Below are 16030 nucleotides of genomic sequence, written 5' to 3' on the forward strand. Positions count from 1 at the left end.
AGTGAAGAGATGGCATGGAAGACACATTAGTAGACAAATGAACTTGAGTGAAACTTTTAAAGATAGGAAAGATTGCAATATGAAAATAAAGTTGGAATTCAAGAAGACAAATTGGAGCAAATATTAATTTATGGGAAGAGTAATTAGGGATTGGAATAATTTATCAAGGGAAATGTTTGATAAATTTCCAAGTTCTTTGAAATCATTTGATAGTAGGTAAACAACTGAGGGGAATCTGGCACATCAGTAACAATCTTGAAAGGAAATCAGTGATGATTGATTTTGACTGAACTTCATCTCTAGACAACAAAACATTTGCAATCTTTTATACACTGACAAGACTGAGCGAGTCAGCCATATGGTTATGGTTGCGCAGCTACAGTATGAGCATGCATTCAGGAGATAGTGTGTTCAAACCCCATTGCAGGCAGACCTGAAAATGGTTTTCTGTGGTTTCCCATTTTCACACCTACCCCACACTCTGCCCTTCCCATTTTAACACCCGTCTAGTACACTTTATACTCCTATCTCTTCCTTGGTATTTCTGCTTACCCAAATATCATTAACTACCGAGCTCGATAGCTGCAGTCGCTTAATTGCGGCCAGTATCCAGTAATCGGGAGATAGTGGGTTCGAGCCCCACTGTCGGCAGCCCTGAAGATGGTTTTCTGTGGTTTCCTATTTTCACACCAGGCAAATGCCGGGGCTGTACCTTAATTAAGGCCACGGCCACTTCCTTCCACTTCCTAGGCCTTTCCTATCCCATCGTCGCCATAAGACATATCTGTGTCGGTGCGACGTAAAGCAAATAGCATTAACTTCTAACACATCTGATGCACCCTCTTTGCCTGCTCAGCCAGTTCTGCTTTCCTTCTTCCACAAGCCCCTTTAATATTGATAGCTCCCCATCGAATTCCATTTTGTTTGCCAAGTTGTTTCTATGTAGTCCCTCACCTGTCAAGTGGAAGTGGGACTCCATTACTTCCATAGGACCAAGGCTTGCTTAAAACATTCTGATTGTGCTTGGTGAAAAGTCTGTGAAGCAGAATTGCTACATTTACTTACACATAGTCCCAGTGGGAATCTCTCCTCTAAAGTGTTAGGGACCACTGGTGCATTGTACAATCCTAGCTACCTGACCACAAGGAGTGCCATTACTCTGAATATATCAGAGATGCCTACTCTCTTTCCATAGCAACTGGTATCCCGGCTCTCAGGACCACTTACTAGGTCACTCAATTGTTGCCCATGGTTCACGAACTAGGATGTGACTACAGTTACCCCCTCCACGAACCATGAAATGATAATAACAGCATTTTACTGCTTGTGTGTGTGGCACACACTGGTCTGTGTTTATGCACTGAAGCTTCATATCAACGTAAAAAATGTTTACATGATGTAGGATTCGAGTTATCAATACTATGTTCTGTTAAATGGTGGACTAGAATTTTACCACATGCATTACGCCACAGCTGTGAGTGAGACTTGTATTAAGAATGCCTTAGAGTACTTTACTTCTCCAGTTAGCTGTTTCTTATGCTCTCCTTGTCAGTGTATTGTAGATTTAAGCATTAATTTTGTGTTTTACTATACCTGGTCATTTGACACAACATCTAACATAGTCACAGGGTAGACTGTCATACAGTAAATGATTGAATGATCTATAGTCACATGGCGGGAACGATAATAGTGTTCAAAATCATTTGTAGGATGTGCTTACAGTGCATTGGTACCATACACGATGCTGGCAGAAAAATGTCAACCTCACAGCGATCTCACACATTTCAAGATATAGGTAGATAAAGATGATGGTAGTGATTATTGTATTAAGGCAAAATACAACTAGGAAACCATCGTCTACTTACTGTAGATAAACCATACAACTCCATAAGTGTCAATTCACTAAAATTCTAGAATATTAAGATTTTTAGAGATGAGTAAGTGGCATCACTTTCCTTAATTACCCTTTACATACTTAAATTTAATCCTATTCCTATAAATTCTATATTTTTAAGACAAAAATATTTTGAGGCTTCTATCTCTCCTGAAATATACCTTAACTTAAAGTAATTTCAAAATACTCCACTGGAACAAAACATTTATTATCAAGAGCCACTGACTAAAATAAGTAATCAGTATTGGAAAATACAAGCACATCTGGATACTGAATTGAACTTACCTCAGATACTTGTGCAATCTCCTCTAAAGTGGGACGTATAAATATTGGGACTCCATCATTGCTGAAAACATCACCAATATAGATGCTGAGAGACACATCAGTTGAGAGAGGAGGAGTACCAGAATCCTGAGCTCTCAAAATGAGGTGATATGGCTCTGTTCGACCTTTGCCAGTCAGTGCTCTACGTGTAACAATGCGTCCAGTTGTGTGATTAATAGAAAATAAACCTGTAGAGAAAATATATTTAGCATACAATGAGGATGGTAAAACTTCAATGAGGATGAGAATATGTTCAAGATCAATATGTATACTACAAATTACCTCATCCAGACTTTGAATAATTTACTTTTCCATAGTTATATTTTGAATGATTTCAATGACTGAACAACTTAGAAATCAAAAGCAACAAATAACAACAAAAGTAAAAAATAAGTCAGTAATAATAATAATAATAATAATAATAATAATAATAATAATAATAATAATAATAATAATAATAATAATAATAATAATAATAATAATAATAATAACAATAATAATAATCTCATCCATCTCTGGACGAAACACTAGAGAAATTATGAATGTAGAAGTTTGGAAAGGAGCCAGTCTAAACTCAGATCACTTCTTGATACGCATAAAATTCAGGCCTCTTCCATTAAACAAAAAGACTGCATTTAAATAGGGTGATAAAGCTAAACTGTGAAAAGCTGCATAATAACAGAAATGAGTTTCAAAGACTGCTGCAGGAAAGGAAAGTCGACACCTGGGCAGATATCTGGGAAAATATGGCAAATGCAGCCAAGGAAATTGCGCCATTACAACATACACGCATACACCGATGGTGGACTAAAGACTGTGATGAGGCAACTGACAGAAGAGACGAGGCATACAAAGCATGGCATGCGGACAAAGTGAATGACAAATTTGAGACTTAAAAAGCGGTGTGCAAAGAACCTCCAGCAAGCCAAAAGAAACCAAATCTCTGAGGAGATCTGCAGTATTGAGACAAAATTTAAGAAAAACAATATTAGAACCATCTACAGGCTTGCCAAGCAACACTTAAATGGGTATCAAGTATCAAGCTTGAGTTTTCAAAGTGAAGATGGAAAACTGGCAGTGAACAAGGATGAAAATTTTGAGATCCTGGCCAGATACTTTGAGAAAATGCTAAATTATGAAGAGCCCAAAGATAAATGGCCTACAAAAAATCCAAAACAAAGGAATAAAAATTCAGTCCCACCAGACAAAACAGAACTTTGTAAAATATTTGCAGAACTGAAGAATAACAAAGCTGCAGGTGAAGATTCAGTTACAGCAGAGATGCTGAAAAGTGATGGAGAAATCACAATTAAAACTTTAAGGCAAGAAATGGAAAAGATCTGGGAATCTGAAGTAATCCCTGTTGATTGGAAAACAGCTCTGATTCATCCTTTACATTAGAAAGGTGATAGAACAGATCCTAACAACTATCATGGGATTTCCATTGTTCCTATAACATACAAGGCACTATCCAAAGCACTGGAGATAAAGCTAGTAGAACAAATAGATCATCAGGTTGGAGAATATCAAGTGGGCTTCAGGAAAGGAAGATCATGTGTGGAGCAGATCTGGAGCCTGAAAAGAGTACTGGAAAACTACATCTCCAAAGATTTGGTAGTGGTCTTCGTAGACTTCAAAAAAAGTGTATGATTCACTTGACAGGAAAGTGCTGTTTGGCATACTGATCAAATTCGGAGCAGACGCCAAAACAATGGAAATTATTAAGCAGACATTAACGGACACCTGTTCAAAAATAAAATTCATGAAAGAGTTTGAAATCAAAACAGGAGTCAGAGAAGGTGATGGGCTATTTTTGGTTCTCTTTGTTGTAACCAAGGTTGAAGTTTACAGAACACAACTTTTATTGCTTCACTTTATGATATTTACACAAATAACTGAAATTTATTTTGAAGCAAAAAGGAATATTGAATCTTGAGAAAAGTCTGTCTTTATACAATATGTACAGGTTTGCAGTCTTTATATACACTTCTATCTTGAAAAGATAGTCTTTGTGAATTGACACGTTGATAGTCGAGAACTATCTGGCACACTAACATAAATGTTCATGAGAGTCCTTGTTTGTTGAAGTGCCTGAATTCCTAAAAAGCAAGTTCAATTTGATTGAAGAAATTCCACCTAGCGAAACTAAGGGAGCTTGCATAAGTTAGGGAATGAAAATGGCTTGTAAAAGAATTACGGAACATAGGCAGCGGAAACAGGTAAGGGAGCGGTGACCAGAGGTGAAACCTCGTACTGCCAGAAATTCAGTCCACCTGGTCGAAGCACATTTTCAAGAGGAGTAGCCTCCGTGCTCGACGTAGGGTGTATTCTGGAGCTGGACACCGGGGCAAGTGGGCAAGTGAGCGGGCAGGGAGCTCCTATTTATAGTACACTCGATGGTCAGGCACGCGCACTGAGGGCTGCGCGTCGAAGCTAGCAGAATGATACACAGGCGCGCGTGCAGCTGGCTGACGGAGCGAGAAGAGAGCGCCGGACATACAACACCCTCCCCTCCTAAATGCGCCGGTACGGCGTGAAACGGCGGCGGCGCTGGCGGCGACTGCGATGCTGGGGCGGAGCTGCTGATGTTTCCGTTGTATTGTCCGGAGCTGGAACTGGGCGGAGTGGCGCTGTCTCGTCCTGAAAGGAACCCATTGTTATTAAATGATCTAAAGCGCGTTCAGCAATAGATTTATCTGGTTTAGCAATAGCATCAATAGCTGGACAGGGGCGGTAGCGCAGACGTATCTGATCTTGATGGCGGCAGATACGTTTCTCCGTAGTCTGTATCTCGTATAGACGATGACCCAAAGATCTGCAGATGACTCCAGGTATCCAGAGTGGGTTGGATTTGAATGTCCTGGTGTAGACCTTGTCGTTGAGGGAGAACTTCGTTGGTGAGGTCTTATGCTGGGCCGGAAGAGGCTGTAACAGAGAAAGTAAAGTTCTGTGAGGCCGTCCATGGAGCTTCTGTGCAGGAGTGATATTATCAGCGCCGGGTAAAGTTCTGTAGTTGTTTAAGAGTTGGAGCAAGGCTTGGTCTTTAGTTAAGCCTGAAGAGACAGCTTTCTTCATACTTCTTTTAAATGTTTGTACGAAGCGTTCAGCTTCACCATTAGATTGAGGGTGAAAAGGTGGTGCTAGGATATGACGAATGCCATTATGTGTACAAAAGTTCTGAAAAGCAGTAGCTGTAAATTGAGGTCCGTTGTCCGAAATGAGTACTTGCGGTAAACCTTCTGTAGTAAAGATTTTCTGGAGAGCACGAATGGTAGCTTCGGTTGTAGTAGTCGAATGCATATCCACTACATATGGAAAGTTTGACAGTGAATCGATGACTATTAACCACATGGAATTGAGGAAAGGACCTGCGAAATCGATGTGAACTCGTTCCCATGGAGTAGTAGCAGGAGGCCATGAAGCAAGATCAGAAGACGGGGCGTTCTGATTCGTTTGACATTGCTCACAATGACGTATTAGTTTTTTGATGGCGGCATCAATACCGGGCCAGTAGCAGTGTTGACGGGCGAGTTGCTTTGTTCTGGAGATACCCCAATGGCTTTGGTGTAATAATTCGAGAACTTGTTTCTGTAGGCTAAGTGGGATAACCACTCGGAAGATGGTGCCTGCTTCTAGTAGTACAACTCCGGCACGAGTCGTGAGACGATGCTGCATACGATGATAAGGTGCCAGGTGGGCAGGAAGTGTGCTCTGAAGAGGCCAACCGTTGCGGATGTAATTACGTACAGTAGCAAGTGTACTGTCCTTATCCGTAGCTTTAGCTATGCAGGTAGCATCAATAGGAAAACTGGATACAGTATCTTCAAGTTCTATGTCCAACTGAAGACATTCAGATTCTTGAGAATCGAAGGCAGTATCAGGACCAACGGGTAAGCGGGAGAGGGCATCAGCATTACAATGCTGGGATGTGGCTCGATATACAATCTGATAGGAATAATCAGAAAGGAACATGGACCATCTTTGAAGCTTTCTGAGGGAATTCTCTGGGATCTTATTACCAGGATGGAATAAGTGTACGAGAGGCTTATGATCGGTAATGATCAGGAAATGGTTGCCATAGAGATATTCATTGAAACGGCGAATACCAAAGATGATGGCTAAAGCTTCTTTCTCTATCTGTGAGTATCGACGTTGATGGTCATTAAGTGTTTTCGAAGCGAAGGCGATGGGGCGTTCGTGTCCATGACGATCCTTCTGGGAGAGAACTGCACCGACACCGTAGTCTGAGGCGTCAGTAGCTAGCGTGATGATCTTGTCGGGCTGAAAATGAGTGAGTTGTATAGCTTGAAGTAAGGCGTTGTTGATTGTTTTCCATGCCTGTTGGCATTGCGGAGTCCACTGAAACTTAACACCTTTTTTACGTAGAGCGTTTAATGGAGCTGCCACTGTAGCGAAGCGTGGAATGAACTTATTGTAATAGTTCGCTTTGCCTATGAAGGACTGAAGCTGCTTGAGGTTCTGAGGTGCTGGCATGTTTACTATCGCGGAGACATTCTGTATACTAGGACGAATTCCATTCTTATCAAGTATATGTCCGAGGTAGTGAACTTGAGGCTGAAAGAAGGTACATTTAGCGAGATTCGCTCGTAGGCCATTGTCTTTCAATTTCTGGAGAAGAAGGCGGAGATTGGTGAGATGTTCCTGATGATCTTTTCCAGTAACAATAATATCATCCAGGTAGTTAGCACAACCGGGAATTGAGGCGGTGAGTTGAGCCAAATAGCGCTGAAAAATAGCCGCTGAGGATGAAACACCGAATGGGAGCCGCTGGAGCTGGAGCAGTCCGAGAGGAGTGTTGAGTGTGAGAAATTTCTTAGATTCTTCGTCTAAAAGTAGCTGTAGATATGCTTCTTTAAGATCAACTCGAGAGAAGAATTGTCCACCAGAGAGACGACGGAATAAGTCTTCTGGACGTGGAATAGGAAAGATATCGGTTTCAAGTTGTGCGTTGACTGTAGATCGAAAATCGCCACAAAGTCGAACATTACCATCCGGTTTCTTGATTACCACGAGTGGAGTAGCCCATTGACTAGAAGTAACTGGTACAACAATTCCAGTTTGTATCCATCTTTCTAATTCTTTCGTGACCTGGTCTTGAAGTGCTAGGGGTACTGGACGTGCTTTGAGGAAGCGAGGCTTAGCTCCGGATTTCAGCTGTATGTGAGCTGTATAGTCTTGTGCTGTTCCGAGCTGAGAATCGAAGACTTCAGGAAACTGCGCTAGGAGAGCGGTAACGTCAGAAGTAGGATGCAATGTAGATACGACGTTAATGTTGTCATGTATCTGGAAACCAAATAAGTTAAATAGATCCATGCCCATAATGTTTGATGCAGTGTAGTTGTTAACTACGAGAAGAGGAATGGCCTTCTGAATTCCTTTATAACTAGCCTGAAGCTTAATTTGACCTTTGATGTCAATTTTCTTCTTGTTAAATGTCACGAGCTGGATGTCAGCTGGAGAGCATGAAGGTGAACCTAAGTCGTGGTAGGTAGTCAGGTTAATAATAGAGACAGGTGATCCAGTGTCTAATTGAAAATCGACAGATCGATCAGAGAATGAGAGAGGAATGATGATTTTGTGAGAATCCTTTGTGGGAAGAATAAGATTGATCTGATCAACTTCCATGTCTTGGCGGGGCTGTATATGCTTCCGGCGCGCTGCAGTAGTCTTAGCAGGGCGGGGCGAACTTTGACAGACAGTCTGAATGTGTCCAAGTTTATTACATCGTTCACAAGTAGCTTGGAAAAAACGACAGTCACGACGTTCATGATGCTTGAAACAACCTCGGCAGGAAGGCAGGAGCTTCGAGGTGCTTTTAGAATTGAGCTTCCGTGTAGTATTACGAGAGGGAACCTGGCGAGAATGCTTGGTGGAGAGCGCCTTATCCGTACGGTTCACTGTAGCAGAGGACTTGCGGGCCTGAGGCGAGACTTGTGCAACTTCATGTGGAGAAGCTATGGCTGCGGCAGTCTTGGTAGTAAGCTCATAAACCGTAGCAATACGCTGGACGTCTTCTAAAGAAGGGTTACTCTGCTTGACAGCGTCAAAACGTATTTTGTCTTCAGGAGTATGTAAAATTAGCATGTCCCGAATGAGAGAATCAGTGTAGGATGAACCACAACCGTCCTTGGAGCAGATGAACTGGCAGGGTTTAGCTAGACCACGCAATTCAGTTATCCATTCAGTATGTGTCTGATGGGGTTGCTTTCTGCTCTGAAAAAATTTATAGCGAGCAGCCACTATGTGAGGAGCTTTGGCATAATGTTCCGTGAGACGGGCCAAGAGCTGCGTGAAGGGTACCTCAGATAAGTGTTCTTCTGGACTTAATTTACGTAGTAATTCACACGTAGCATTGCCAACCGAACTAAGAAATAGTGCGCGGCGGCGTTGATCATCAGTGACAGAATGGCAGATGAAATGCTGTTGTAAACGGGCTAAATAAACTGACCATTCTTCCTTAGCTGGATCAAAAGCAGAGAACGGAGGAATAGCTGATGGCTGTGTAGAGACAGAAATAGCTTGAATAGCCTGAAGTAATGCTGCCTGTTGTTGTTGCATAAACTGTTGTTGTTGCTGCTGTAAGGCTTGGAAAACCGTAGCGAGTTGTTCCGCAGTAGCCATTGCGAGATGCGTGCAAGAAAGAGTAAGGTAAGCTGTGTGTCAGAACTGGTTGGAGTGTCGTTGCTGTTTAGCACGTCGCCGTAGAGTTGACAACTGGGCCCGTTGAATTGTAGTGTTGGTTTCGTGTGTACCTCGTCGCTATAGAGTTGGCAACTGGGGCTGAAGAATTGTAGTTTGTAGCTTTTTTACCTCGTCGCCATAGAGTTGGCGACTGGGGCCGATGAATTGGAGTGTCGCTTTTTTACCTCGTCGCCATAGAGTTGTGTTGTAACCAAGGTTGAAGTTTACAGAACACAACTTTTATTGCTTCACTTTATGATATTTACACAAATAACTGAAATTTATTTTGAAGCAAAAAGGAATATTGAATCTTGAGAAAAGTCTGTCTTTATACAATATGTACAGGTTTGCAGTCTTTATATACACTTCTATCTTGAAAAGATAGTCTTTGTGAATTGACACGTTGATAGTCGAGAACTATCTGGCACACTAACATAAATGTTCATGAGAGTCCTTGTTTGTTGAAGTGCCTGAATTCCTAAAAAGCAAGTTCAATTTGATTGAAGAAATTCCACCTAGCGAAACTAAGGGAGCTTGCATAAGTTAGGGAATGAAAATGGCTTGTAAAAGAATTACGGAACATAGGCAGCGGAAACAGGTAAGGGAGCGGTGACCAGAGGTGAAACCTCGTACTGCCAGAAATTCAGTCCACCTGGTCGAAGCACATTTTCAAGAGGAGTAGCCTCCGTGCTCGACGTAGGGTGTATTCTGGAGCTGGACACCGGGGCAAGTGGGCAAGTGAGCGGGCAGGGAGCTCCTATTTATAGTACACTCGATGGTCAGGCACGCGCACTGAGGGCTGCGCGTCGAAGCTAGCAGAATGATACACAGGCGCGCGTGCAGCTGGCTGACGGAGCGAGAAGAGAGCGCCGGACATACAACACTCTTCAACTTTGTTTTGGAAATGATCATTTGCAAATGGCAAAAGGAACTGGACAAGAAAGGACTGCTCAACCAAGTATATATTGGAGGATCAGAAAATGGCATCAAGTTCAACTGCCTTGGATTCACAGATGACCTCGTGATCCTGTCTAGAAACACTAACACAGCTACAGAGCAGATAAATATACTAAAGCAGGAAGCAGATAAAATTTCCTTTGGAAAACCATATATATGACCAATATCAAAACAGCCCCTCATCACTTGAAGACAGAGATAAGATAGAAAGAGTTGACAGCTTCGAGTACCTTGGAGAAATTGTACAGCTGAAAGCTAGTGAGAGAGAAGCATACTACACCAGGCAAGAGAAGACAGCTGCTACTTTTTGTAGGACACATGCTCTGTACAAGAGGAAAGCCATCTCAAGTTGAGCTAAACTAAGACACTGCAATACAGTAATCAAAACAGAGTGTCTGTATGCCAGTGAATGCCTCCAAACTCCGAATGACAGGAATGTCGGAACTAAGAGAAGCTGAGAAATTTGAGAAGAAGATCCTCCGGAAGATAATGGGTCAAAAAATCGTGGATGACCAGTATAGGTTATGAGGAAGGGGAGAAATATACTGATTGAGTCAATGAAGAAGAGAAGACTCAAATTTTATGGACATCTGTTCAAAATGGACAAGAAGAGGCTGACAAAACAGATTTTTAAAACACTTGACAGTAGACCTAAAGTTTTCGACAAATGGTTCAGGGAGGTAAGAAAGGATTTTGAGCAGTCTAGATTAAATTGGGAAGACATCCTAAACCGAACAACGTATAAATCAGTGATCGACATCTTCAGAGCCTTCCATGACAAGCAGAAAATTAATAGAGGATGGACAGAGGAAAGAAGACAGGCTGCCAGAGAAAGAATGCAGAGATTCTGGGCTGCAAAGAAGACTTCCAGTAATGAGTGATTGTTGCTTAACATAGTCTCAAATGGCTGTAAATGATGATTATTATTATTATTATTATTATTATTATTATTATTATTATTATTATTATTATTATTGGGGGCATGATTAGCTCAGTGGCTTAGCTGCTGGGTTCCCATCCGGAAGGCTGAGGTTCGAATGCCGGTCAATTCTGGATCAAGATTTTCATCTCAAGAATCACGTAACGTCAGGAAGGGCATCCGGTCTTAAACCCCCTGCCAAAATCAATATTAGCCTAGGTGGCTCCAGCGACCTCAGAAATATCTGGGATAAGCTGAAGAGAGTTGTTGTTGTTGTTATTATTATTATTATTATTATTATTATTATTATTATTATTATTATTATTATTATTATTATTATTATTATTATTATTATTATTATTATTATTATTATTATTATTACAGTGTGTAGCCTCTAGAAATGCATGATGTCTCTTGAGTTGACATCCATGGGCGACCTGCACGTTTGTGAGGCCCTCCCTAGGATGAAATCTTAAGTTACAGACTGCACACACACTCAGTCTCCAAGCCAGAGGAAATAACGAATGAAAGCTAAAATCTCTAACCTGGGAATCAAACTCAGGAACCCTCAGATCACAGGCCAGCATGCTAATCAGTTAGCTACAGAGCCAGGCATGATGGTGATGAAAATGTGGAAGACAGCACCTCAAAATAAACAACAGAACGTAATTAAGTTATTTATTATTATTTATTTTTTTTTTTTGCTGTATTTACTGACATAAGGCTGTTTTAGATATACACATTCTAATATTGTAATGTTGAATGAAGATAATACTCGTTTCCATTCTGGAATGACTCAAGTTTTACATTTCTTCTCATGCTAGTAGTATGATATACAGGTGTGCGACTTCCAGCTGACCACAGCTGACAGCCATTCCCCTCTATTCATGGTCATAATGTCAGTACAGCATATTTTGTAAGGATGTTGGCAGAGTCACAAATACTGATGAACAAGTGAGAGAGATGATGGTTGCAAACATTAAATTGTTTTAGGGTTGATCATAACTGTACATAATTCTCACTGCATGAGATACAGTATGCCAGTAAACATAGCAATTACAGAATTATTTTTTAACTTCTTGAGTTTTAAATAGTATTTTTAGTGGTATTTAGCAAACTATCACTCTTGCTGTTTCTCCATTTTCATCATTAATATCATTTAGATTAGTATATATTTTAGCATGCCATTTTCCTTTTTAACAGGGCAATGCATCACTTGCAATATTTATGAGGATTCTACCACCGTAGAAAGACATCCCAACCAACTTTTGTAATAGCAGAATGTATTCTATTGACTTATCAGATAAAATAATATTGTATTTCCTGTCAGAAATTGATGGATAACTGTAACCTTTTTATTTCTCAATTTTTCCCATATCTGATAAGACTTGCATGATTTCCCCCTTCAATACTTTTGCTTAAAAATTTCATAATAAGGGGCTAACCAGTACATGAGTAATTGTTGTATTTATTATTTCCAGAGACTGGAAACTATCCTCTTTATCATTCCTAAACACAATAATAGTCATTCCCTAAAGACAATCAGTAATCACAAGGATTTCAATGCTTACCACTAGCATCTCCTTCATCAAGTAATTCATAGGCAACTTCTCCACCCAGTCCCTCATCAGGGTCAGAAGCAGTAATCGATAGAACAGAAGAACCAGTTGCAACGTTTTCTGGTACTACAGCTGAATAGAGAGACTTGCTGAAGGCTGGGGCATTATCATTCACATCGAGCACTTCTACCATCACCTGTATAATAAAAGCATAAGAACAAGTATAAATCATATACAGTATAAAGAATTCAACTTCTAACACTCACCTCTAATGTGAGTGCTTGTTCCCTATCCACTCCTTTGTTTACATGGCCTGCCTACCTCCAGCAAGTCAGTGCTTGTTCTACATCAGACATTAGGGGTGAGTCTCATAAATAATTTTTCTCCTTTTAAATTTATTTTCTGTGTGTTTATTCATTCCTAATTCTGGCTATCATTTCCTGATTTACTTCTTTACCTGAAGTCCCAAGTCAACTTAAAGACATATTATGACAAGAAGATCATAACCATAATTTTTGTTATTATATGCATTTTTATATTGTAATTATTCCTGCAACATTGTCTTTGTCTGGTATACATATGTTTTAGTTATCACATAATCTGTTTAATTTTTATTTGGCTGAAGATGGCCACTAAGTGGCTGAAACTAGTCTCAAGACTGATGTAATATTATTTACTTGATATATAATATTGACTGCCTGCTGTCATTTCTTGATGGATACAGTATTTTTGCATCCATCTCTTGGCACAGACCAGAGTAAAGTGTAGCTTCCACTGAAGTCCCAGTCAACATCCATGGCTGTGACAATATGGAAGTTGCTGGGGTATGGGTAGTGCTGAGTAATGACATTCAAAGCATGACTAGTGCATCTGAGTGTTATGAAAGGTGCTGCTCATAGGGTCAGTCGTGCTGCAATAGTACTTTCTGACCCAGTGAGGAAAGCAATGGCAAACTACCTCACTCCTCATCTTGCCTAGTACGCCTCATTTTTGGTGCTGCCATTGGTTTTTGGGGTTTTCTTATAACCGCATAACCTTTGGTGGTGCTATTTGAGGATCCAACCAGCCTATGGGCTGATGACCTAACAGACATACATATAATATTGAAAAGGTGGTCCTCTTGTCAATTTATTTCTTATAATTGCACTTCAATACGGAACAAATATGAAATTTACAGCTTATAAATCTTTATAACTGTCACTGTTCTGCCACAGTTTGCTTATACATATCAGTCTAAAGAACCCCTGAATTTTTCCTTATTTTCATATTGAAGGTTGCTCTTCTCCTTTCCACAGAATAATACCCAGTCCTGTTCCCACTGAAAACAATGAGCTTCATGTAATAAGATGTAAGTCATTTTCTCCTTTGTGATCCCAATAAAATAAGTCACCACCACCACCACTAGAGAATTTCAACCAGATTCTGCCATTTACATTTAGAAAATGATTTAAACCTATGAATGCTGGATATTCCAATACTAATTTTACCTGCAGGGGTATTGAAGATGAAATATAACTATCTTGTTATACATTTCTATCCAGTGAGAAGGGCATTTTTATTGTTATAGTTTATTTTCATATTTTAAATTAGTTCCATTAATTCAATTAATTAATTCAATGGAATTTGAATTGTTGTGCTTTAGTGATATGTGATTTAACTCAGTAGAGTGAATGGTTGGGAATCTTTTAGGTATGAAACAACAACAACAACAACAACAACAACAACAACAACAACAACAACAACAACAACAACAACAACAACAATAATAATAATAATAATAATAATAATAATAATAATAATAATAATAATAATAATAATAAAAAATTTCTAAGTCTGTAACTAGTTTTTGAGATATAAGTATCCTCATAGAAAGGATGCTACCCCTTTTCTTCTTATTTTTATTCCCTTAAGTGGATTTTCCAAAAAAAAAAATTATGTGTCTTTATTTTTAAATGAGAATCAAATACCAATTTCCACATCTTTAAACTCTTAAGTTTTTGAGATACAGATATACTCATTTTAAAAATTCACCCACCTTTTCACCCCCTTAGCAACAGAATATCCAAAAATCCTCCCTTAGTGAGCACCAACACTGTAAAATCGTATTTCTATAAGTCTAGTAATTTTGGCTTGGTGATGATGAATCAGTCAGTCAGTTGGTCGGTCAGGACATGTTATTTTATATAAGTAGATTATGAAACTGCCTAGAGAACAGGTATGAATTAAATAAGAACGTAATACAGCAGTTTCAAGGGATTTAAAATGGAACCTGCGGACAGAGGCATGGCAAAAAGTGGTGAAAATTATGGGATTTCTTAGCAGGAACCTAAAGGTTTCAAATCAGGGAAACTATGAAACAACCTATCAGTATGGTAAGATCCATATTAACTTATGGTTTTCCTGCCTGGAGTCCCATCATAGTCGCAAATCTAAATAAACTTAAGAAAAAAACAGAGTTGGGCGGAGAGGCTAATAACCTGCCACTCGTGTCTTCATTCGGCTAACCTCCCCTCAGTAAAAACCATTGTCAAAAGAACCAACTTGATCTTCCTCCGAAAATCCCTCGCTGGCTCCATTAACCTTGACTCTTTATGCCATCTTCTCCTATACTATGTAACAGAAATCAATTTCCATAGGGAACCTGAAATACGAAGGTTGGAACTTAAATAGTGGCAACGCTGCTGTGGAGACGCTATGCAACGGAATCTAATATTGTTGCTGATAGCACACATTGGTTACATACCTATCTTACCTCAGAGCAAATGGACTCGCCCTTCCAACATCACCTCTGTGATCACAAGCGAGAGAAACACAGTCACTTGTGAGCTAGCGGTCTAACATAACGTTGTCACTATGTTTTCCAAACAGGAACTACGGAGTTGGATCAAAATTGAATGTGCCAGTGGTCGTACAGTACGGCAGTGTCATCAAGGTCTTCAAGAGGCTTGCAGGGAATCTGCATTGCCTTACAGAACAGTGGCACGTTGGGTAAAAGCCTTCAACGATGGTCGGCAAACTGTGGCGGACATTCATCGGGCAGGGCATCCAGTCTTAAAAACTCACTATGAAGATTCAGCTCACTTCATACCCGAGCTCGTAGAGGAACAGGACAAGGGTTGGACATTATAAATTTATAAATTATAAATAAATGATAAATTATAAATAAATGATAAATTATAAATAAATAATAATTATAAATAAATAAATTATAAATTTTCAAGCTAACTTATTCCTGTTGCCAGTGTTTCACCCCAGTGTGCCAATTTGTGCTCATTGATTGGTAACTAGCACACCTACCAAGGCACAAGGCATACCCTATCCTTTTGCTCTGTCCGCAGAGGCGTTAATCTTGTCTCTCCAACTACTACCAATCCGGTTACTATGGCCAGTCCTCACAACTCTGGAATGAGCTGCCACCTAAAATAAAAGCCTTGCCTCTAACGCAATTTACAGTAAATGTAAAAAAAATGTTGTAAATCTACGTATGTACGTGCATGGGAGTGAAATTGTTTTTGAGTGAATGAATTACTGTACGAATGTAAATATGTGAATAATGCAAGTTCTGTAAATGTTAGCTTAGTGGGTGTGCGAAGCAGCTAATGTACATGAGGCTTGCCCTTATTCACTAGAACATCCATAAAATCTGTATGCTTTGTGAAAAAAAAAAAAAAAAAA

The 16030-nt window shown here is 39.9% G+C and overlaps 2 protein-coding genes across 2 annotated transcripts in view; one reads left to right on the plus strand and one right to left on the minus strand.

The window, feature by feature from the left end:
- Positions 1 to 16030, minus strand: part of Cad74A (cadherin-74A) — a 355590-nt gene that overhangs the window by 146211 nt on the left and 193349 nt on the right. Inside the window, exons 16-17 of the mRNA XM_068224966.1 lie at positions 12368 to 12551; positions 2180 to 2406 (exon numbers count right to left, since the gene is read on the minus strand). Of these exons, the coding sequence (XP_068081067.1) occupies positions 2180 to 2406; positions 12368 to 12551 (411 nt within the window). The remainder of the gene's footprint in view (positions 1 to 2179; positions 2407 to 12367; positions 12552 to 16030) is intronic.
- LOC136856809 (heat shock protein 68) overlaps positions 1 to 16030 on the plus strand; it is a 143879-nt gene that overhangs the window by 112800 nt on the left and 15049 nt on the right. The window lies entirely within an intron of this gene.

Source organism: Anabrus simplex, chromosome 1, assembly GCF_040414725.1.
Source record: "Anabrus simplex isolate iqAnaSimp1 chromosome 1, ASM4041472v1, whole genome shotgun sequence".
Lineage (NCBI taxonomy): Eukaryota > Metazoa > Arthropoda > Insecta > Orthoptera > Tettigoniidae > Anabrus > Anabrus simplex.